This window comes from Takifugu flavidus, chromosome 8, assembly GCF_003711565.1.
Source record: "Takifugu flavidus isolate HTHZ2018 chromosome 8, ASM371156v2, whole genome shotgun sequence".
Taxonomy (NCBI): Eukaryota; Metazoa; Chordata; class Actinopteri; order Tetraodontiformes; family Tetraodontidae; genus Takifugu; species Takifugu flavidus.
In genome coordinates, this window is record NC_079527.1 from 11,032,385 (window position 1) to 11,057,166 (window position 24,782).

The window sequence follows — 24,782 nt, forward strand, 5'->3', positions numbered from 1 at the left end:
CTGAGAGGAAGAAAATTGCCCCATCCAGCAAACATTGTTAGCAGCAGAAGAGCCATAAATAACACCAGTTGTTGAACAACAGGCCTTCCATTAGGGGGGGAAATACCCAACAAATGCAATTTCGCGTCCGTGTCACACTAATCATTGCAGAGGTATCTGCGGAACCACTGGGGTCGTTTCCAAAACAGAAGATGTGGCGCTGAAATCAGCCAGATGTGCCCTTTTTCCTCTGGAAAAGAGCAGGAGCTGTCTCGGCTCACAAATTGCTCTGTTTCTCAACAGTCATCGTTCATCTTGACCCGGAGATGGATGATTTACGATTGTGTTGCTCTCCAGAGTCTTCCGAGGATGACCAACCTTGTGACGGGTCGTTGCAATACACGCGTGAGCACACAAGATGGCGCTGTGCGAGCGAGGCTGCGATCTGACGCTCGCCCCGAAACCACCCAGGTTTGGATTTGATTCCTATCATTTTTAATGGCGTGCGTTGTTTGCGACGAATTATTGTGCTTTTTTAAAAATAAGAACATGGTGCAGCTATATTTGGGTTATTCCGGATGTGCTCGCGCAGCGTAAAGGTCCTAAATGTCACATGGGCACAGAACCGGCGGACGGGGGGAGGACAGGAACACAGTAGGGCAAAAGGACTGACGCTCCAAGCTCTCTCTCTCTCTCTCTCTCTCTCTCTCTCTCGCTCTCTCTCTCTCTCTCTCTCTCTCTCTCTCTCTCTCTCTTCTCTCTCTCTCTCTCGCTCTCTCTCTCTCTCTCTCTCTCTCCCCGCGTACGTGCGTGCGTGCGTGAATCCTCCGTGCACAGGCGCCCAGCACTCCGGTCTGCTGACACACCGAGAGGAGAGTCCGCTTTACGCGTCCGTGTCACTGGACTATATGTGGATACAAAGCGCGGCGGTGCCCGCAGATCCATGGGGACACTTTAACGGCAGCTTCCGACCTTTTACATGAGCACAGGTAAGAGTCGGTCCGGGGAATGCTCATTTTGGACAGTGTGTTCCAAATTTGCTCAACTTGAAAGCGCTCTGATAGTGCTCGGATGATCAGCCAGATAGTCCCGACGCGCGATTTCCGCTCTCGCTATACGACACATTTGGTTGTTTCTCAGACCGTGAAAACCGTTTCTCATTTCCCCAACAAACTCCTCTCGGTGAGCAATTACAGGATGAGATCCAAAAGCTGAAGCCACGCTGTCCTTCTAATTTAGCTCAGTTGCGTTTCTCTTTTTTTTTCTACTCGGGCGCTCTCGAGTGCGGAGCGAAATCCAATAAATGTGATTAATGAAGCCATAAACTGATTGGATTGTTGGAGCCGGCATATGGCAGAAAGTCACAGGATGAGCAGGGGACACTGTCGGGCCGAGGAGACAATCGGTCTCTTGTGCACGGAGGGTTTTATGATAATGAAAGTGGATCCGAACACAAAGATGGTTCTCTGCACAAGTCCGGTACTGTGGTGCTGCTGAGGCAGCGGGTGTGTGTGACAGCACCATTATTCACCAGGACGCTTAATTGCATTAGTCTTGTAAAATAAACTGTCCTTGCGACGTGACATTTTCTTAATTAAACTGAATAATGTCCATTAACATTTGGCAAATTACGCTTGAAGTTGAGTTTCTTTTTTTTATTATTCCATATTTTCCTGTAATTAGAGCTGTTGGGTTGGTTCAGCTCAGGGGCCGATAATCCTGAAACAAACAAACAACACTGAACTCACAACAGCTCTAACTTCAAATTCCCCCCCCCCCCCCACACACACACACACACTCTCTCTCATGATACCCTCTCTTCAGTACAAGTGGATCCGTAGAAACAGCATCTAATATTAGATCAGATGATTGATTCAGGGGATCACACCCCAGGATGCGCATCAGCACTTCATCTTCTTCATCAGCCCCCCCCCCCCCCAAATAAAACAACACGATTGTACATCTTTTGTGGGACGTCTGTGATGTGTGTTATGGTTCGTGCCGCCTGACTCATGCACATAAATGGGATCAATACAAAGGAGAATTTGACTTTTCCCCCTCTCCCCCCTGTTTTGGTGCGGTGGGGGCGGAGTCTGCCTGATTGGAATAGTGATTCCTGGAAGAGGAAGGGGTTTGGAGGAGGGGGGGGGGGCGCAGGATTTGGCTGATGCCTGATAGGCGGGTGCGTCTCTCAGAGGGACTCCAGGCCGCGCAGAGACAGGCCGCCACAGATTCGCTGACTCTCTGTCCAAATGCAATCCCTTAATGCACCCTGAGAGTCGCAGATCTAATAAGTGGTGGAAGAGCATCTTCAATAATGGAACTCCACCTGCATCTCTGCTGCAGAGCTGGGGGGGTGGGGGTGGTGGGGGTGTCTGAGAGGCCTTATAAATAACAGAAAGCAGATCTGACACATGCTGCTCCAACGTCTGGGAACTGCCAATAGTCGCTCTCATCCACACTGACGCTGCTCCTGCTGACTGAATGGGTGTGGTGGGCGTGTGTATGTGTGTGTGTGTGGGGGGGGGGGGGGGGGGGAATCAAGTGCAAAGCTTATTTTTTTGTTTGCTCTTTGCACTCAAATAAAGGCAGCTCGCAGCAGCTGCGCTCCATTACGGCGCCCTGTAGCTTTGTCAATAAGACTGAAGGTCTTTGCAGCCTGAGCCTCTTCCTCCCTTTAAAAGCTCAAGTTGCTACGCAGGACGGCCCGATCCTTAACTCCGCTCTCAGCGAACGCCAAGCCGCGTGGCGGCTTTGTCACGCGCTAATGTAGTCCTAAATTAATGAACTAAATCCTCTGAAGCAATTAACCTGCATTTGACTGATTAACCTGCGCTTGTTGGTGTCTCATAAGCGCTGACGCCTGACACCAACCTTCCCTCTCAAACCTTCACTATTCCAATGGTTATCATAGATTAGCTGGTACACAAGGACGCCCCCGGGGACAAAACACCAGCACGGACACATCTGATAGGCTTTCACGGATCCATTCGATTCGCAGACTCTTCCTCCACCATGAAGGCTTTCTCTCTTTCTTCGGTGGCAGAATGTGACCTCTCGTCGCCGTTCTTAAGACCGACCCCCGCGGCCGATAACGCCGTGGGCCGCCCCGGCCATGAAAAGGCAGCACTGTCCCGGGCTCCAGAGGCGGGCCCCCGTGACTCTGCTGTTGTGTCTCATGAGTGTGATCTATTCAGAGCGGGAGTCGCCGTGAAGAGGAGCTTTTTTCACGAGGGTCGGCGCCACAGGAGGAACCAGAAACGGGGTCGAGGCGGAGAAGCTGATCGGTTCTGCTCGATTGAGGTCGTTTCTCTCTCTCTCTCTCTCTCTCTCTCTCTCTCTCTCTCTCTCTGTCTCTCTCTCTTTCAGTCGGCCATTTGCATCTGTGCGTTTGCGTTGCAAACAGGAAGGGGAGAAGCTTCTTCCCCCCCACCACCACCTTTTTCCTCCCCTCACCTCCCCCCACAGCTGCCAAGTGCCTGAAATATTTAACAGGGTTTGCACTATTTTTGGGTTTGTGCTCAGTTTGTTGAGGAGCTTATGTAATGGAGTTTCATCTCATGCTGTTGTGCACCAAACGCCGCGCCGCCGGCCCGGGCTGGACGGAACGCCGTGCCGCCGCAGCCATGTTGGGCGGACGCTGTCAGGAAAGGCTTTTGCTTGGACTTCTGCCCCATCTGTGCTCTGAGCGACTTAATTGCTGTTTTTTTTCTTTATAAAGGCGTCTCCTCGTACGCGGAGGAAGCTCTGCCAGGCTGCATCTCAGGTTTCTCAGAGATATCGATTATCTCATCTTCCTCCCCTCCTTCTGTCTTCATTTCTTCCTCTCTCCCTCTCACTTATCCTCCTCGCAGCAGATCTGCTCCCCATCCTCTGAGGTGTCACATTCTCTGACTCATGCCCCAGTGTGGGGGGGTGGGGGGGGTGGATGAAAGAGAAGAGGGGAGAGAGTCATTTCCCAGATAGAGACAGTGACCTTCATCCGGGAAAACAAATTGGATAAACGCTGGAGTTCGTGCCCTGCAGGAGCGCGTCGTCCAACACGCCAGATAAAAAACTCGTGCACCGCATAATTCTGCATCTTTCTGTAAATAAACTCTCAACCAGTGAATCCAGAAGCACAGAGAGTCTTTAGAAGTCAGACCTCTGAATAGAGCGCGACACACAGAAGCATATTAATGCGCACATTTTGCAACTGATTCCGAGTTGCTTGGAAACATTCGGAGCATTGTTTCATGTTATTTTTGTCAAATCGAAAGATCTTTAGTTTGGGCGTGTTCATCTCTGCCACAGAAGAGCTTTGATTCTTTTTTTAAAGTTAGAGAAGACAGGAAGTTTCCTTCTACCTTAAACTGTGATGTTCAGGGCTGTGACGGATGTGATCAGTTTCACAGCTGAGGGCGTCTGCCTTTATTCCCAAAATAACAGCCCCACACGCAGAGCTATGAAACTGTCCCCGGCAAATGTCTGACTAGGACTCCGACAGAAGGGGTCAAGCTCCAGCTCTAGTTTTAGGGAAAGTGACATCATGAACAGTGACAGCATCACTATTGAAGGAGGCATGAATGTCAACCTCACATGGGTCTAGAACCCCTCCCCCCCACCGCTGTGTGGCCCGGACTGGGTCCCAGTATGTCTGGAACCAGCAGCCACATGGGAGATAAAGCACTTCTGTCGTAGTATCTCTGTCGGTAATAATGAGCCGGAGGTCACGGCTCGGGTTTATCTGGTGAGGGGACGAGATCATGTGTCAACGTGCACGAGCATGTGATTAGTGCACATCGAGGATGTCGGGTTCTCATGACTGCTGAGACACAACTGAATCGTCCTCCGGGCCTGAGGACGACAGCGCCAGAGAGTCAATTACTCAGCTGCATTAGCTGGTGGAGCTACTGGTCCTTATTGAGAGTCCCCCCCCCCCCCCCCCCTCCCCCGAATGACAGAAGGGCAGCCGGCTGCTGCAAGGAGAAACTCTTGATTCAGTTTTTTGTTAATCTGATATACAGCCGGTCGTATAATTCCATTAAATTACTGTATTAAAACCCCACTGTACTCCCAGTTATTTTTGCTCAGTTATTTATCTTTTATTTATCTTTTAGTTATCGTTCAAGTTTAGTTATCAGGCTAATTTAAATCCTTTATTAAGAAGACAGGTTCACTAAATTATTATGGTACCAGTAAACTTCCCTTAAATTTACACTTATAGGGTTTGAAATCCCCTTTGAGTTGCATCACGGCTTTGCGTCAGTTGCAAATCGCCCCGTTTTGCGTCTCTAATTTGAGATCGCGGGTTTGAATATTTCATTGCGGCTCTTTGAGATTTGGCAGTGAAATCTGAGGGGGATCTTGTCCACGTTCTGGATTAAAAACACCCAGCCCCGGGGGCTAATCTTATCAGTGTCAGCCCAGATTTAGGAGCCGCGGCTACAGTTAATGCGGCTGTTGGCCTTTTCTCTGCTGCGGGGACGCCGATCTGGCTCCAGCAGCAGCAGCAGGGGGCCCCGGGCTCTGATAACCCTCTCAGGGGCCTGGCACTTGACAGGCGACCCGCGCTGCCGGCTGACGTTCTTATGCTTTAACGGCAGATGAAGCACAGGGCTGATGAGAAAGGACAGCCCCCTCTGCTCCGGCAGGCTGACCCCTCCCGGTAAACGTGACAGTGCTGAGACAGACGCGCCCGGAGAAGAAACAGCGCTCTTTAATTTCAAGCCTCTCCTGTTCCGCCACTTCAGCGCTCTGCTCCTGCCTGTTTTCTCTGGCCGTCTCTCTCATCTCTGCCGAGAGAAGCAGGCCCGACGTTCCCAAACCTTTACGTCTTTAAATTGTGATATTTCCTGTGCGGCTGTGATAAAGCAGAGCTGCAGGATATGTGGATAATCAAATTTCAAGGTCCAGACATCAGCTTTTTGCCACTGACTAGATTTTCTCTTGGTTTTGTGTCAGGGTGGTGCACCTCTTGCTGTGCGGTGATGTCATACGCTTGCATTCACTTCACCATAAATAAAGCACGCTTTACGTATGAGGTGACCTTAAAACGTCCCTTTGATGCAGCCTGAAAGCTATAAAGTAACCTCATAGAAACTGATGAATGTCTGTCATAAAAGGAGAATTAGGTGGTTTTGCTACTATAACAGTGCACGTTCAAGGTATAGCTGAAAGCCTAACGTGCTTCTTACTGTCTTTATGGCTTTGCTGGGGGGGAAAAGTCCCCACAAGCTGCGACGGAGGTCAACAGCTTTACTCTCAAATCTGCCGACGTCGCCGCCTAAAATCGCTCCCACATTCACAACGGCGTGATTTGCGTCATGTTCTGGCATGGACTGCTGCACCCGTCATGTTTCCTGCTGGGCTGTGTGCGTGCACGTGCGCGTGCACGTGTCCCCAACTCATTTACCACTGACTCACTGCTGCGTGCTCTGTATAGCTCTGTGCTCAATAATCAATAATCAATCAGTGAGACGGCACTTGGGGAACTTTTCAGCAGATCCGAGCACATCCCTGCGTGTGTGTGTGTGTGTGTGTGTGTGTGTGTGTGTGTGTGTGTGTGTGTGTGTGTGTGTGTGTGTGTGTGTGGCTGGCTCCTTTCATCCCAGCTGCTGTATGTTGGCATGCATGTACTTTGTTTTGGGGCACAGATCAGATGTGTGAGTGTGTGAGCGCGTGCGGGGGGGATTATGCATGAGCATCACTGAGTGGCCCCTCAACCCTCACCCTTCTCCCTGCACGTGCGCCCACGTTGACACCCTCTCACCGCCTGCTCTATATGTGCCCACCCAGGGGACACCCTATCCCCTCTGCAGCCGCGTGTTTATCGAGCAGACACTCAATACCCCAGACCCCCCCCCTTTATGTACATGAAACAGGGAGGAGGAGGAGAAGAGGGGGGTCTGTCTTTCACCATAGAGACCAGGCATGTCCTCATTCCTCCTTCGTTTCCTCTAAGCCGACCCCGAGCCGTCGGATGGCGGGGCGTCTGCGAGCGTCGCGGTCGCCACAGAACAGGTGTGCGGCGCTCCGGACACGCAGGTTGTCGACGTCCTTTTCATCTTTCTGCAGCAGCCTCTCTGGCACTGACGCGCCTAAAAACAACAGCGGGGGAAAAAAGGGGAAAAAAACACCGCCGGCAGCTGTCAGGGGATGCGTGCCGCGTGCTTTTATCTGTGACGTCTTTGATGTGTGGAAGATGGGGGGGAGGGGGGGCAGCTCTGCAGGACTTAAATAAGACATACAGTATTTAACATTATAGCTGAGGATCTGATATTAATGTTTGCATGTGTCTAACACCTGTGCTATGATGTGTACGTGCACGCTTTCAGTAGACGGGATCAGTTTTTCTCCTCTGAATGAATCTTTAAACGCTTGTGTGCTGAAACGAGTCACCGCCGGTGAGGAGATATACGTTATCTTTCCCAGTTCGCCTGTAAATGATCTCAGCTGGGGTTTGTTTATTAAGCCTGCCGGATATGAAGACGAGCAAACATGGCTGACAGGTCGGCCTGGCACGCGATCGCGCAGTAGCTACCGATGTAAATACGAGAGCGACCAACAGATCAGGCTCCGGCCAAATCCCGCAGTAAAAATAAGAGCCAGAAATATCTCTTCCTACCAAAAAAAACCTGCTGGCAGCAGCGTCGGGAGTGTTTTGCAAGAGTATCGCATTTAAACATCATCCGCTATGAAGCAGCCTCTGATTAGCTGGATTTGAAAAAAATATGTTTTTTCAGGGGGGGCGGCTGAATGCGGTACAGTCCCTCATCGGCAAGGACACTTTTTGATGAGTGGAAAGGGTCTGAATAGCCTGAAGGCCAGACTGATATGCAGCATGAAACTGAAATGGTGAGGCCACGTGATCAGGGTGGTTTTAACTAAGCTATTATTTAGATGCATGACAAATCTGGCCTAATGATAGCACAGATGTCACAGGACCAGCAGTGGGATTACTGTTCACCTCCATGTGCTGCCAGGACATCACTTAAAGGCATTTTGTTCGTATTTACGTGGAAGGCAATAATCAATCGGCCATTTTTTGCAATGACTCGGGCGCACAAAGCGTGTTAACTTCAGTGAAAAGATGACTAGAGAAAGTGAGTCATTCAGTCATTCAGTCCTGCAGAGCGAGAGGAGCCGAGCAGCACCAAGGTTAAGCAGTCAGAGATAAAGGAGGACAGTCAGTGGCTCTCCACTTCTTTTTTATTTCCCATCTCTGGCTGATCTTGGAAGCCTTCTGCTGCTGCTGCTGCTGCGGTGAGCTATTTGTTAATTCCCTCTTCTGTGTTACCAGGTCTAATTAAAAACAGAGGCGCTCTGTTCATCTCTGAATGCTGCTGCTCGGGATTCTGGAAATGAGAAGTTCAGAGGCTTGCCGCCCTCACACAGAAACGGAACACATGTCTCGTTATCGGCCCACAGAGCAGCGCATCCCTCAAACCATTAGCGCCTAATGCAATGAAGGGCTAGCATTTTAGCCATTCCCTTCAGTGCTGGGCCATAACGAAGTTAGCCCACAATTTGCACAAATGTGCTCCGTGATAACATGTGCAGGCTCCATCCATCAAAAAAAAAGACTTCTTTGTCTCATATCAGGAAATGACAGCGAGCAAAATCTTCCCTTCTTTTTATCTTCGCTCTAGACCCCGAAGCTTTCGTTGATATTTATGTAAATTGAAGGGAAATGAGCTGCAAACTTGAGGTTTGCAACTCAATCCAATGAGCACATCTTTGAAATACAGCAGAGGAAGTTTGATTTGGTGTTATCTAATCCGGTGAAATGACACTTTGATACACTCGCTGCCACGTTCTGACAGGCTGCCGCCGGCACGTCAGCCTCTGCCACGGCCGCCGAGGGAACTCGAAACCCAAACAGGCAGTTGAGCCCTGTGACATCTTAAGAAGGATGTGCGGAGCATTTGAACGCGCTTTTGCAAGCATCCGTTGCATAAATAAATCAGGGGGGCAGCGAAGGCCCCGTGCATTAGGCAAAAGCAATAAAGCTGCATACAACAACTCTCTCTGGAATCGGATCCCATCTAAAATAACACCCATTTATTAAACATGATCTCCTCACATAGCTGACTGAATCTGCAGACAGAGTGCAGATTTATAAGAGACACACGTGCGCCAGCGTCAGAGGGCTTGTGAGAGTAGGCTGGTTGGAATGCATCTGGCACAGAAACAAATGGCCTCGCTGACAGAAAAAGGAGAGGGTTTGTTACTGCGTCGTTACTGAATAACAGGCGATGAAGGAGCACACTGTCACGCTGTGTTTACCAAAAGGCCTGACGTATAATCCAAATCAAATGAGCTTCATGCAGTATTAAAGGCAGAGCTGTGGGGATTAATCAAAATGGTAATTATTGAAGACATGTTAGCAACGTTAGTGGCGGATTTCTGACGACAGCGGCACCCTGGTCTTATTTCTGATGGATCAAGTCAAAAGTTTGAGATGTTAGAATGACTTCTCTTGAAAAACTTGGAGGTTTGATGATACTATTTGATTTCTCAAATGGGTTCAGATTAAGGTTGATGATTGAAATGTGCTAATTATTGCTACAAATCAATGATCGTGTCTAACGTTGAGGTACGAGTTCAACCCCTTACGACCAAAGAAAAGGGGGGAAAAGGGGTTTTTTGTTCAACCCAAACAGACATCGCAGCAGCTCATAAGTGATCTCCATTATTTTCAATTACATTATGAATAAATAAACCTATTAAAAGCCAGGAAAGGGCTGAAATGTCCCCGAGCGTGGCTAACTGAGACCAAACATTTGTGCTTTGTTGTTTATGCTTCTCCGCAGCGTAAACTCATAAAATAGTCACCTGATTAAAAATAAAACGTTCCCGATGAAGGGAGAGCATTTGTTTTATACTCAGGCGGGTGTCGGGAACAATCGCTGCCTCTGATCCGTCTGCGGCTCGTTTCTCTGATGTAAGCAAATATAAATCAAGAGGAAGCAGGAGCGATTCTCTGAGCTAATTATACGCGTCGGGCAAAGAACGCCAGGTGACACGTGCATTAATCAGCACGTGTCATGTGACCGTGGCCCCTCCGTCCTCCTGGCATCTGTGCGGGGGCTCCACGCCGTCAGCGGATGAAGCCCCTTCCCCAACGACGAGACGGGCGTTATTCTTGTCTTATGAAAACGGTTCGGAATCGAATCTGATTAAGTTGGCAGGAGCCCCACGCCGTGCTGCTCATTTGACAGGAAATGACTTTTTTTCCCCTTTTTTCACTGTCTAATTCAGTCAGCTCAGTGTTTGAGAAGCGGCCTGTCAGCTAATGAAGATCGGTAGCCATCGACGACCACCCACGGCCCGTTAGGACTGCCGCTATGCGGACCCCGCTCAATATTCGGCACCCACAAAGTTCTTCATTAGAACTCTGTTTTGAGACGCCATCAATATGGCGTCGATCTAAAACAAGGACGTTCTCCGCCAGTCTTTCACTGAATTTGAATATTACCAGATGCTTCTTTTTTACCCTTTGGGTGAAACATTTGAGGGGAATGGAAATTGATTTGACACCAACAAACACACGCACATACAGACCAGTGTTTGATCCACCCCCGGTCTTCTTCTGGCCCCTCAGAGCAGCACTGAAGAGCCTCGGAGAGCCAGAGACGACTGCTGGCCTCCCCTCGACTGCGTGACCAGCGAATGAGCCCTGTTCATGCGTCTCCCTGCGTGCCACCCCCACACCACTATGAACTGTGAGCAGGATTTCGGAGAGGGGGGCTTGGGAGTGACCCTCACCCTGCGACTGCTCATGCACGGAAAGGTACGAGCCTCCCACACACACCATCAATGACCAAATTAATTCATTTATGCTCCTAAACTCTGTTATTATTGTATCTTTCTGCACTTTAGGAGGTTGGAAGCATCATAGGAAAGGTGAGAATTCCTCTTTTTTTTCCTGCATTTTTCACAGCTTTGTGAGGCCCCCAGAACTATAGTAAGATTTAAACTGTTGAATTATTTGGATTAAAAGGTAACCGAGCTGTCAAACCTTGGAGCATCAGCAAAGAGAGGAAATTATTCTAGGTTACAACCTATTTTATTGTTTCGAAAGGATCCTCCGGTGCTCTCATTTTGGGATCTCACCGCACGCCCCCACCTCTGCCCCATAATGCACTACGATAATCCACTGACTGCAAAAGCCCCCCCAGCTTCACGGTGATAAGGCCCAGTTCCCCCTACCCACAGACCCTGCTCATACAGGGTCCCGATAATGATCTGAAGCTGCAAAGAAAAAGCAAAAGAAAGAAAGAAAGACAAGAGCTGGACAGAGAGGCACTTGATCTGCAGCGCTAAAGCTAACAACTCATCACTCCAGGCTGCCGCCCCGGTTCTTTAGCAAAGCTCTCATGGAAACAGTGCAGCGCGGGGTCAGCGTGGATGACAGATGATTGGTGTTCCAGGACTAGCGCGCTCCGTAAGGAGGACGCGTTCGTCCGTGGGTGCATTAATGATCGGGGCGGTGACGGCTCGGACCCTCTAATTAACATAAACTCTGCTCTGTTTGGGTCTGGAGGTGTGACGTAGGTGGGGTTTTTTTTGCCGAAATGGACGTGTGTTGATGCTGCGTTTCTCATCTTCTTTTCCAGAAAGGAGAGACGGTGAAACGAATACGAGAGGAGGTACGGCCCTCGCCTGCTTCTCCGGCATTTTCTGTGTGTGTGGTGAACCGGACCAGCTCTCAGCTTTCTCTGTCTCAGACCAGAAACCCATTAGGTGCCTCTCGAGGGAAAACAGGATTGGGTTTTAAAAGGCCGCTAATGCTGAGACAGTCGGGATGATTTAATAATTAAGTTCATCTGACAAGCAGAAAGAAGGCATTCATCTTCTGCCGCTGCTGCTGCCTCTTCTTCTGAATCACAAGGGTACAACTAACCCCAGGACACTTGCTCACCGCTTTGTATTTAAAAATAAGCCTGCCGACGCCGCGGCGGTTCATGTGATTCCGTCCGTGGCTGCTTTATGTGCTACTTTATGAGGCAGGAGGGTAAACAAAGGAACAGCGAGGTCACGGGACGCAGCGGAGCTGCTGGATGAACCGCTCACCCGTGGATGTCATCCATCCCGCCGGCCCCTTACGAGCCTCACCCCTTCAGTCACTCCCGAGTAGGGGCGGGGGGGGAGGGGTCGTGGGGTCGCAGCACTGTCCTGCCTCCGTCCACGTGACTTACATTCAGAGGAATACAAGGACACAAAATGGACGGAGGGGAGGAGATTGACTGCTTGAGGTCAACGCCCCGAGAAGAAGCTCCATTAGATTGTCAGGCTGAGAAGCAGAGGTGTGATATATTCCGTAGCTCATGTTCTCGCTGCTCTTACGTGCTGCTCGACCTTGTTAGCCGGGCTGTGCTGCAGCAGGTCCTGCTCAAATCGTTTCATATGGTAAATTCACGCACGGGGAGATTTACATTCTGGCAAAGATTCTTCTGAAAGGTGAGAGTGATGGTGAATATAAATAGCAAATGTTCCTGCCCTTAAAACGTCCACTAGCCGCCTTTTCATGTACCACACGTGCGGTATGATAATTGAAGTAGGCGGTCAAGGCTGAGGATTTATGTTTTTGACCTCTCAGAGGTCGAGAAGTGACGCAATGATTAACTGGAGTCGATCTGGACGATTTGTGGGCCTGAATCTTAAGGACAGAAGACAAAGCTCAGCTCGGCCGCCTTTAGCTGCGGCAGCAACTTCTGGAATAAGCCCCGCCTCCTTTTTTCCGGCCCTAAGCGCGTCTGACTGAACTGCTAGATCTGAAGTGGTTTCGTAACTTCCGTTTGGGATCTTCTGTTCCCCACAGAGCAGCGCACGTGTCAACATCTCAGAGGGCTCCTGCCCCGAGAGGATCATCACCATCACCGGCTCCACGGACTGCGTCTTCAGAGCGTTCACCATGATCACCCACAAGCTGGAGGAGGTGAGTCGCGCAAACGCCCAGAGCGGCCGAAGGATCGAAGGGCAGATGGGTGGAAGTCTCCTTTACTACACCAGGTTGTCAAAACTACAAAACAACAAAACTGGCACACTCATGAGAAGAGTGATGTAATCTTTCTTTCTTTTCCTGCCAAATGCTGCTGATTTTTAATAGATATCTCCAATGTCTCATCACATGTTAATGAGACACGCAGCGGATGGCAGGTTGCCCGCGGCGGCGTTAATTAATACGCTACTGTAGAGGCCAGGAAGTGAAAGGGGCACCTCGCCACTCGGGTCCACAGCCTCGGTAAACACGCTGGCTGTTCATTAAACATCTTCCACACTATTCAGCCCTCAAACTTCCTGGCCAGAGGTCTCCATGGCAACGTGTCGGCCGACCGGCCACGCTTCTATTCACTATTATTGGGTTGTTTGGTCCAATATTCCTAATTCGAAGCGCGGTAGTTTGCTCCGGAGCTGTGGGAGTTCTTTCCTTTCAGGCCGTCTTGATGTAATCAAGGAAATGATGTGATTCTAAATCATTTCGACCATTCCGTCGCCTTCCTCAACCTAAATGAGGAAATATTATTTAATTATTTTTTTTTTTTAAATCTATTTATTGATTTTTGCTCCAAGATTAAAACGGAGCCATTCAGCACCGTCGACGTGAACGCGGACGTTTCCTTTTCCCCATCTCCTGTGACCCCCGGGGGAAATTCTCACAGTCGTAAAGATGCGGCTCGTATTTTTAGCTCGAATTACGAAAACGATGGCCGTGCAGAGCCGATCGCTCTTCCAAAAAGACAGGACGTCAGACAGTCTGATCCGCCTCACTAAATATAGCCGCGGAACAAGAGCCACATCGCAATTTTCCCTCCTCGGCTGCAGCTCGCAGGTGCTCGGCTGCCTCCGCTCACGCTCCAAACAGGAAAAAGCAAAGTGCTTTGTGTTCTGTCAGATTTGTTGTCGGGTGGATGGTGACGGAGACAGGCCGGCGTATCATTTACATTTCAAAGCCTGGCAGACTTGGTTAATTAAGATCTCGTCTCCCGGCAGAGCGAGCAGCAAAAACACGCAGAAAGTCAGCCATCAAAGTCTTTGATCCATCTTAACTCACAAGATAAACGCGTCCTGTTCGTACTTCTATCAGCATCAGATACTGCAGACGAACACAGCAGTTTTATTTTGAGGGGCTGACCTTCGTGAGGACACGATCTGCACGGTGTGTGACACTAGTCCTGCTGCTATATTGTGATTTCAATTCAAAATGAAGGCCTGGCAGCATTTACCTCATCACAGTTCAAACAGCCATTAAGAAAGCAGCTAAATGTAATGTATTTTCCGCATCAATGGCAAAATAAAAAAGGAAAGCTTTTAGCTTCTTCCCAAGGATTCTCCGTAACCTCCAACATGAAGGTTTGCTTTGCCCACTTTATCCTCCAGGTTGGTACCACTGACAGTTTTTTTATTTCCCTTTCAGGACCTGGCAGCATTAGTGGCCAACGGCACCATCAGCACTAAGCCGCCCGTCACCCTGCGGCTGGTCATTCCTGCCAGTCAGTGCGGTTCTCTGATTGGGAAGGGCGGAGCCAAAATAAAGGAGATCAGAGAGGTAGAAGGTTCTCCCAGCTGCACAGCAAATTGTCCTGAAACGGACAAAATCTGCACGTCTGCAAAGCTGCTTCTGCAGCCTCTCTCTCACACAAGCACACACACACATACAGACCAGCTGTCAACCACGATGGAGGTTTACTCCTGTCCCGCAGCCCACCACTAGGGGGACTCGCTGCCAAAATCATGACACTTTACATGCAGTTTGTAGCTTTTACAGAATTCAAGAAGCCGCAAAACTTACATTTTTTCAGATGTAGCGTGAGATGCAAGAGAAGAGGGAAGGTAGGCCCGACAGGCCTGAATTTGAGCTAACTTTGTGGCCTTTGCTGCATTAACGCGGTGAATTAGTGAGACAAAGCGGCCCCAGATAGGTCGCTGCCGTGCTGCTCAGCAGGGGAAAAGCTCGTGACCGCATCAAACGTCGGGATTAAATTTATTAGATCTCTCGCCAAAGACGCCTGACGCTGTTTATTGGCCTACAAATAGATCCTCTCTCAGTTTTGCTTGATCTCACCTTCACGGGCGGTGGAACTGAGCGTGTCCGCTAAGCTAACATGCTACATTTATTGTTTATTTATGTGTTTCACCAGAATCAGGTGTTATACAGTAGATATATGAGCTGAAGCAAATCGATTCATTATGAGCACGTTTTTCATTTATCTCCACTACTTTGTATTTCATCTAAAATAAGATAAAAATGAAGAGTTATTGTCACTTGATGTGCTGGCAGTGTAGCCCCTGGAGACACAGGGAGTGTGTAATCACAACTCGCCTTATCTGCACAATCACACTTAATCTCTCGCTCTCCTCCTTCGCTCTCTCTCGCTCTCTCTTTTAAAACACCTTTCCTTTGCAGAGCACCGGAGCCCAGATACAGGTGGCGGGGGATTTACTGCCCAACTCCACCGAACGAGGGGTGACGATATCGGGGAATCAGGACTCCGTAATCCAGTGTGTCAAACTCATCTGCACAGTAATCCTGGAGGTGGGAGACGTCCCATTGCTCTGTTTGCCGCACACACTCGCGCGCCGCTGATATTTTCACCACCGCAGACACGTGAACAGAGACCGCTACTGACCCAGCACGGCTGGAGGATCCTTTTAGAGTCAGGGTGTTCGGTTCCGTGGCGGAAAGGTGCATCTCTCAGGTCAGAGGTCAGAACAGAGACAAAACAAAACAGGCCCAACTTCAGACGCCAGGTCTTAAAAAAAAGAAAGAAAATAAAAAGGGGAGCAGGAAAAACATCCCCGAGCACAGTTTCTCCCTGTGTGTTGTGCACAAGGGCCTTTTGTTTCAGCGCTGCAGCTGGACCTGACTGACTAATTGCTAGTTTGATCCAGTTTTCCTGGGCCTTCTTCAAAGGCTTGTGAGTTTTCATTAGGATTCTGTACCAGCGGCTCATTGCTTTTGCTTCCCCCGATTTAAATTATGCAAAGTTATACACAGAAATTGCTGCGACTGCTCAGACCAAAAAAAAATGGCCTACATGTTAAGATGATCAAAAAAGAATGCAGGATAAGATATATCTTCTGTGGAGGCGGTGTTTGGTTTCCTCCTTTTTGCGATTGGTGTTTGAAGAGTTCTTCCTTTCTCTCCTGGTCGGCGGATGCATGATTCATCCGGAGAGCGTCGCGCTGCCGACTGCAGCTGTGATGCAGGCAGAAGCTGGGGGCTGTTACCCAGCAGCACTCTGCACCGCTTCAATTATTCAAAGAATGACTAATTCCATCAAAAGCAGAAGAGAAGGCAGAAACTATGTCAGTGTCGTCAGCGGTGAAGTCCATTAGCCGTTAGGGTTAGGGTTAGCTCACAGCGGCGTGCGGGTTGTCCCTCTTTGGCCTGAATGTAAAGCTCCGGTGTCTGTTTTGACTCCCCAGTCTCCCCCAAAGGGTGCCACCATCCCCTATCGACCAAGCCCGTCTCCAGCTGCGGTGCTCATCGCCGGGAACCAGGTGAGCCTCCAGGTGTTACTTTAACAATCGCCAGATTAGAAGGAACCAAAGTTTCTGCCAGGAATTTGGCTCTTTTTCCCACCACTGAGAGCTTTTGTCACGAGCAGAAACGTCTGAAAGCCGTTGACGGCCACAGAACACTCGGAGGTCCTTGGGGACTGATTTCATTTTTTATTCATTGTTTGATCCAATTTGGATTTTTGCAGCAAGGCGACACATCGTTTGAGATGCGTGCTCAAAAATGGAGTCAGAACACAATTTGGTTAAATAACTGAGGGCCCGCTGTCCTGGCAACCACCAAAGTTATTTAAGTAAAACATTATATAGAAAAATACACAAAGAGGCCGTTTAAGGCCAATTTGTGTTCAAAGGAGATGTGTGTTTGCGTGTGTGCAATAGATGCCACAGTTGTGGCAGGCACAGACACCCACCCGCCCATCAAGCAAGTCACAAGATTAGCGAGCGAGCCAGGAGACCTGCCGTCTCCTCTGGCTAAAGCGGCGGCCAGATATTCTGCATAGCTGTCAGCACTTCTGACACCCTTTGTGCTGCCTCAGGCTCGGGTCAATTTATGGAACGGCTTTTGTGTTTTTGATGTCCCCCACAGAAGCGAACAAATTAAACCCGGGCGAGGTCCCGGTCGGTGGGAGACCGTTTTAATGAAGAGATAAGAGATGAGGGGAGATAAGGGATGTTTTTTTTGTAATCTAAAGATAATTTGTCAGTGGGGAGGGGGGCGAGGCGTAGCGCTAAAGGTCGCGTGGATGAGTCACCGCCTGTTGGGTGCCCGGTGGGCACAAAGGCAGCTTGAGGGAGTAAATGTGAGCAAGAAAAATATATAAATGCAACTGTGAATGTACATGCAGTAATATGGGTTCTCCCTCCCGTAGCTGTTCGACGCCTCGGAATTCGCGACCCACCCCATGTACTCGGTCGCCCAGGGTGGCCTGGACCTCCAGCAGGTAACTGGGACACCACTCCGCTCACTCAGCTCTCTTCAGAAAAATCCTCTTTCATTCCCCAAAACCGGAGGTCTCAAAGTTCGGAGTGCGCTAGCGACTTTCAGGACGGTGCAGATCAGAACGGCGGCGCGCTGGAGGGGTCGCGCGTGCGGCATGTCCAAATTTACACCGTCCATCATCTGGCGTGAGGCTTTAGACACAACAGCTGAGCGTAAATCTGCAGCTATTGTTCCACCCTGTCCTAACAGCCATAACCCCCCACCCCCCTTCCTCTGAAACACGATGCCACGCACCGTCGCGGCTCTGCTGTCTCTTTTTTAGGCCCGCCGGGCTCCCTACAGCCGAATCAGTTTGGCTTTAGAAATCTTCCTGCCCTGGCGGCACCAGCCAACAATGTCATCGCCTTAAACTGGTAACAGCGAAGCCGCCACACATCGAAAACATGATGATTCAAAGCACTCGCGCTTCAAATGGTGCTAACCGTGCTGTTATTTCGGAGCTAATGTGCGCTAATGCGCTATTATTTCCAATTTGGTGGCACGTGGGCCAAAGGGGTTCGAAATGTGTGAGTTTGCATTTTTAAGATAATTAGAGGAGGAAGGTTGCCGTCGGAGCACAGAGGCAGTGAGGGAAATGAGAGCGACGTGGCGCGCAAACCCACCGCACGTGTCAATTATTAAAGATCGCGATTGAATAAAACATGTTCCCTCGGAGAGAAAACAAAGTTGCCGGTTTCCAGAGACTGCCAGCGTCTGTGCTGCTCACAACCAGCTGACATGGCTCCTAAAGTAGCCCATTACGACGCAGCATGGGAGGAACCGCGCTCTTAGCCAATACTCTGAAGGTAAATTTGGCCAGATTACGGAAACAAAAACAGCTTTTTATGGCAACTCAGCGTTATTTACACCGATTTGCAGATATACGAGTCTTAGGTATCTGAGTCCTGAAGGTTTCTCTGACTCTTTTAGGAATCAACTTTTCCGTGCTGTATGGAAGATATGTAATATATGGGACTATCTCTCTTTCCTCCAGGTCTCTTTTCTGACTTTTCTCTCTGATTTTGAACAATAAGTCGATCAAGGTTCAAGCACAAACAAGCAAAAAGCAAATCTGGGAGGGGCAACGATGTCAGTGCCTGTTTTCTATTCACTTCCATTCAATTAAACGTTATTTAAACAGCGTCTCTGCAAACCCAGACCCAGACCCACGAGCAAGCATCGGTGACGGGGAACCATCAGCTCCACCGCCTGTTTTCACAGGCTCCTCCTCTTAATGAGGGCCGCGGTCCGCCCGTGTACGTTAGCGTGACAAACAGAGCGGCGCTGACAGTGAAGCACTCCCATTAAGAGGCTGCAGATTTATCGCCCGTGTGTAAAGTTTTATTGCCGTAATTTAGCTAATGCACGCATCTCTCTTCCAGGCCTACACTCTGCAAAATCAGTATGGCATTCCACACTCAGAGGTATGAGAAATGCACGCCTTTTAATCCCAAGGAAGAAACCCAGCACATTAATCTGCTTTCTGCCTCACAGTTGGCTAAGCTGCATCAGCTGTCCATGCAGCAAGGCCTGAATCCCATCGCCCAGCCTGCCTCCACTGTCATACCTGGTACGTATATAGAGCAGTAATAACAACATTATGTACGCGGTAATTGCATCCTATTGCTCCCTTAGCCGTGCCGCTCCTTTAATTATCTCATTTGTCAAATAAAATAAGCAGGTTGCGGAGGTTTCGTGGCAGAATTGCTCCGTATTGTGTCCGTTTAACCTGCCTACAGACAAGAAAATGAAAGCGTGCGACGAGGCGTCTCAGTGATGAGGCAGGAGCGGCGGAGGCTTAGCCGCTCGCGCTCTCGCTCGAGAACCTATTATGTGAAATAGCACGTTCCACTTTCAGCGAAGTGGAAGTCAGACGAGAATAAGTGCCGTGTTAAACAACTGTCCATTATCACGGAAATCAAACCCGCCATTGGGCTGCGTTCGCCGGGCTTTTCCGCCAACGCTGCGCTTCTCCTGCGAGGGTCAACGGATGTTAAAACATATCATCTGCACGCTTGAGTCGATCATTCCTTCCATCTCTCTCTCTCTTCCTCCACAGGGATGGACTCAAACTCTCAGACGTCTCAGGAGCTGCTTATTCCCAATGATGTAAGGAGACGCAACAGCTCACTAACCTCTCGATTCTCCCCGGTGAAAAACAGGAGAGAGAAAACAGGAAATGGGTGTTGATCTCACATGTAGTCTGCAGAGGAGCAGATGACTGCGGCAGGAACGCGTCTGCAGGAGGCGCGCTAGCAGCCCACTAATTATCCGCGTTATTCTAACCGGGACCTAACGCAAGGTTAAAGGGATTCTGAGCCGATATGGATCCTTTCATATTATGGTCTGGGCTGCAGTTGCGGCGTCTCAGCGACTCCCATGAGCGCTCAGTAAATCCTCTCATGTTCCCTGACCTACTTAGAAGACGTCGGCTGTCAAAACAGCCAATGAGAAAACAGACAAAATCCTCCTCTTCTTCACAGGCTCCTGCAGTTCTTCGGCAGAAAATGTCTCCCCAACCTCAGAGCGCATCGGGCGAGTCCACAAAACGCTGTCGGGTTTTGTCATCTTAAAACAATTTTTGTTCGGCTGTTGTTGAATTTTCTCCCCTCTCAGATTTTGTTGGGCTTGATGAAGAGAGCTCGTGGGTGCGAATAGATTCATGCAGGGAAAATGTGCAGGAAATGTCTGCAAATACATTTGCTCAGACTCACAAGTCTGTCTGCCACGGACGGCGTTTCATATTTTACGTGTTACACACGAGTAATAAAAGCATCTGCGGATTATTCCAATCGCACAAACACGAGCTGCGTTCCCTCTCCACCAAACCCTAACCTTGAGTGTCCTCCGTTAAATATTTTATTAAGAAAAGCTATTAAAAAAAACAAAGCATTTTTTTAAATATAGAACATTGTCAGATTAATCCCCTCTGTTGTTCCGGCTCAGTTAAAGTCAAACGTTTCCCGTCCAGGAATCGATTTTTACTCTTCTGTCTTATATAGAACACCGCTACAACCCTCCAGCCACATTTCGAAAATGCCTGAGGTTTCCACTTATGAGCTTTTTTTTTCTGTAAAGTGACCCCCCCCCCCCCCCCCCCACACACACACACACACACACCTTACACGGTGAGTGGCACAACGCAATAGGGGAGTGAAGGAGTCCAGTGACAGGGACAGCTGTGAACCCAGCCATTGTTCCAGAAGGGAGGACTTGAAACCAGGACTGAGCCTCCTCACCCCCTCCCTCCCCGCAAGGCCGACCACACAGCCCCTGTCTGTGCTCACACACAGGACAGTGTGAAAAGGCCTCGTGCACATGCCCACAGATGCACCTACAGCCATTCAATGGTAGAACACGCCCTTCCTGCTGCTCAGAATGATGCGAAGAACAGATGTTTTGTGCGTGCATGCGTGTGTGTGCGTGTGTGTGTGTGTGTGTGTGTGTGGTGTGTGTGTGTGTGTGTGTGTGTGTTGGGGGGGTAATCAGCGGCCTTTGGTATTTAGTACCTGGCATGTTTACGCCGCCGCCTATTTAGCCTCGCTGCGTTGCCTTTGTTTTGTTTTTTTACAGGAATGCCACCTGACGTCACCGGCGCTAATTTGGGCGAGCTGTTGACAGCTGGGTCGTATTGACCGTCTCAGTGGGGGGGGAGTTATCGCTCCTATAGCCCCCCTCACATAAGCACCGGGACAATAATAGCGAGACAAAGCAGCCAAGTCAGTGAGGTGTCAGATCGTTGTGGAAAACTTTCTGCCCCTGCAAAGCGTTAGCAAACGCTGATCACGTCGGCCTGAACGACACAATCGCTCTTTCATCCGCCCACTAAATATGTGGCGGCGCCACCTATTTTTCTGCCGCCGCTAATAGGCGGGAGTCCATCCTGCGTAATGGAGGCAGAACAAACGCGATCATGTGTTCTGGGACGCTACAGAACTGGTCCCATCTCAGCCTGGGCTGCTGGTACCGCGTGTTACATATCTGAGTTATTTACCCATTACGGCGTCCATAAGACCCATCTGCTCGCATGTGTTTGGGAAATGATTTGTTTGGGAAGTCGTCACCGCTCTGAGGAATCAATAACCTTTTAGCCACTCAGAAAAATTAGAGGCAAATGTGCGTCCTCTCGTCTCCTTTAATGGTGCACGTGCAGCAGCAATTAAGGACGACTCTGGGGGGGGTGAAAGTGCTTTTGACATGCATGATGGATGAGCGGCCCGCTAAAGACAATGGAAATGTAATACGTGAAGTGGTCTACATTATGGAGGTTTAATGGTTCTGGTGTTTTTGCTTCGGCGCCCCGGATCAGAATCACTGTCATCAGCAGCCGACAGGGAAAAAAAACTCAGAATTTAGGCAAAACATGATCAGCCCCCCCCCCCCTCGTGAAGCGGCCGTCCTCATCCACACATCCACAGTCATTTTGGGTTTCAGTCAAACCGACTCACCCGCCTCGCCCCTGCTCCTCCGCAGCTAATCGGTTCGATCATCGGCCGTCAGGGAACCAAGATCAACGAGATCAGGCAGGTGTCCGGAGCCCAGATCAAGATCGGGAGCCAGCTGGACGGGACAAGCGACCGCCACGTCACCATCACGGGAACACCGGTCAGCATCAACTTGGCCCAGTACCTCATTACCTCCTGGTAAGCCCAGCAAACAGCCATCCCATGAATCACTGCGGGGGACATACATTTAAAAGGGTCAAAGGTCACGCTGTAGACTGATAAGCGATAATGAGCCATTTCCCTCCGCTGTGAGTAATTGGTCTCGAGAGGATTGAGGAGAATCTCTGGTATACAGTCAGATGCAGCAGCGGTTTCCTGTTAAAGTCTGGTCCTATCCTCAGATCTGGTCTCTTCTTTAAATGCAAAAGCCTCTTCCAGGCGGAGGAGGAAGTTTGATGCCAGAGAGTGCATGAAAATCAATAAAAAATAATTGGGAAAACCTCCAGTAAAGGCCACAAATTCGACTTCTGAACTCCAGAGAACTTCCTGAGTAATTATCACCAATTACTCCAAAGTATTCTACAGATCACCCAGTTTACCCCCGGGGCCTCACCATTACGTGACTGGTGCCTCCACGCTGCACCAGTATTGGCGGTATTTTTAATACCTCTTAAACGGTGGCGGCATTAATTCACGGAAACATTCTCGTGTGCTTTTCATTGGGCGTTAACAGGAAGGAGAACTCCATTTGAAGGCGTAATTACAAAAACATTTTCTTATTAAACTGTCTTTTTACCCAGGAACAAAGATTTTTATGAAAATCCAATAAGTAGAGACGTAATAAAGAGGCAGATGGTAAATATTTGTCTCAGTGTATCATGGTAGTGGCACTGGTTCGTTATTAGACCCAAACGACTGTTTATTATCTTGATTCTCCTGCTACTGAAATAAACACATTTGGCATTTAAACAAAAAAAAAAAGCCTTTAACTGGTTTAGGAGTGGCATTTGAAATAATCACGCAAAGGTTATTATGAATCCAGCTACTCAATTCTAGCTCTTGTTTTTCGGGTTTCATGTCAAAAGGTTTTAAGGTTGATTTATATGAAATGGTTGAAGAGGAGGCTAAAGTGTCGCTAATGGAGCTAGCATCAGGGGAGGAGCGGCCGCCCGTGGCTCCATAAACGGATGATTTAATACGATCAGCCACGGTCACAGAAACATTCCTGAAAATGTCCAAAGACCAAAGTTTCCTTTAATTTAATAGGTTTTCATTTAGAGAAATAAAGAGCAACGCATTCAATCATGAATTTCTGCTTCGCTGCAGCAATAAAGTGTTGAAAAATGTTTAATGCTCTGCCGTAAAAATCTGGAACGGTATTCACAGACATGCTTTCCATCGTGTCGAATAAAACTCGCATGCCAACTGGTGTTTATCAGCTTCAATTTATGTAATCTTTATATAAAACCTAAAGTGTTTTTACAACAGCCCAGAGGAGAGATTCTACATTTTAATATTCTCTTATTTTTATATTGTATTTTCAACATAAAACCTCTGACCTTTGTTCCCTCAACTCCCCACCATAGTATTCAGTACTTGTCATCTACATTCCTACCACTAGGTGCCACTAATTCTTACAGCCTGGCCCTTTAATAAGTGAACGTGGCTAGAGCCTCATAAAATCGATGACCTGTTTTAGGGCCCGACCATTTCTCTGTCCGAGCAGTGAAATGACAGGAAACGTGTGAAAATGGCGGCGTTTCACTCAGAAAGCGTCTGCTGGCGTTGCGGCAACCGTTTAAGCCTCTAATCCATCCACTGTCCTCTCCCCTCATAGCTTAGAGACAGCCAAATCCACGGCCCAGGCAGCCACCTTGGCGGCTCCGGTCGACCTCAACATGGCCTTCACCCAGCCAGCCTCCCCAGCTGCCTCCCCCACACCCACCCTGGCCGCCATGGGCGCCCTGACCCCGGCTCATATCGTGAGCACCCCTTACGGCGCGATGCCTCTCTCCAGCTTGATGGGCATGAAGTCTGTCCCCTTTCTGACTCTGTCCAGCCCCGCCCCCAGTGTGGCAGTGACCGCGGCGCCGTCCCACACCACCCTGGCTGCCTACACCGCCAAAATCTCCTCAGCCAACTGCATCAAGAAGCCGGAGAGACAGAAGTTCGCTCCCTACTGATGTTGCCTGTGGACAGCTGCGGCACTGGTCCACGCACGCCTGATGTAGCCATATCCGCTGGCAGAGACGCTCGTGACTTTCATTCTATGATGCACCAACAACAGAGAAGAGACCAACGAGAGGCGAGAGCTAAAGCTATTCAAATCTATTTACAGTTATAGGTCGTTTGTGAGTTTCCCGTGAATCGATGGGCGGCTGTCATCGTCACGTCGTTGTTATTGATCGGTAAGAGAGGGGCTGGGACCTCACCTGAGAGACACGCGTTCACCTTTTTGGCACGTGTACCTCATGTTGGAGATCAGCTGTGAGTATTTATCCCTCAGCAAATTTGTAAATGATTCTCAGAAGACAAACACTCTACTGTACGATGCTTTTATACAATGTCTATGTTTGCCTCTTGAAGTTTTTAAGAAAAATTTGTAAATGTCTTTGGAAGGGGGAGGGGCTGTTTTATTTTTTAATAATCTGTGCTATGGTACCGTTCAGTGTTACGTTCACCTTGTTGGGTTTTATTTTTGAATGTGCAACTTGTTTAATCTTTATTATTTATTAGTACTGTTTCATTTAATAAAAGTCTTTGTTTCTATTGCATTTGTCTCCCTCTTTCTATCTTTATTTATAGTTTATTTTAACAGGGGGGAAAAAAACGTTTAAAAAAAATAAGGCTACTTTTCCATCTCAACACAA

At 49.0% G+C, this 24,782-nt stretch overlaps 1 protein-coding gene across 1 annotated transcript; it reads left to right on the top strand.

Moving 5' to 3' along the window:
* The first annotated feature begins 787 nt into the window (after positions 1-787).
* pcbp4 (poly(rC) binding protein 4) lies at positions 788-24,686 on the top strand. Its single transcript, XM_057040908.1, has 14 exons — positions 788-968; positions 10,565-10,753; positions 10,843-10,866; positions 11,580-11,612; positions 12,785-12,901; positions 14,381-14,512; positions 15,371-15,499; positions 16,393-16,467; positions 17,358-17,429; positions 18,850-18,891; positions 18,962-19,037; positions 19,527-19,576; positions 21,941-22,110; positions 23,750-24,686. The coding sequence occupies exons 2-14, from the start codon at positions 10,646-10,648 to the stop codon at positions 24,093-24,095; spliced, it is 1,374 nt and encodes a 457-aa protein (XP_056896888.1). The 5' UTR covers positions 788-968; positions 10,565-10,645; the 3' UTR covers positions 24,096-24,686.
* The last annotated feature ends 96 nt before the right edge of the window (positions 24,687-24,782 follow it).

What these genes read in the sequence shown, in the direction of transcription:
- pcbp4 (XM_057040908.1), top strand. Translation starts at nt 10,646, where the DNA reads ATGCGTCTCCCTGCGTGCCACCCCCACACCACTATGAACTGTGAGCAG. An exon ending in GACTGCTCATGCACGGAAAG is followed by an intron (nt 10,754 to 10,842) that starts GTACGAGCCTCC and finishes TCTGCACTTTAG; the next exon opens with GAGGTTGGAAGCATCATAGG. An exon ending in TGCTCATCGCCGGGAACCAG is followed by an intron (nt 16,468 to 17,357) that starts GTGAGCCTCCAG and finishes TCCCTCCCGTAG; the next exon opens with CTGTTCGACGCCTCGGAATT.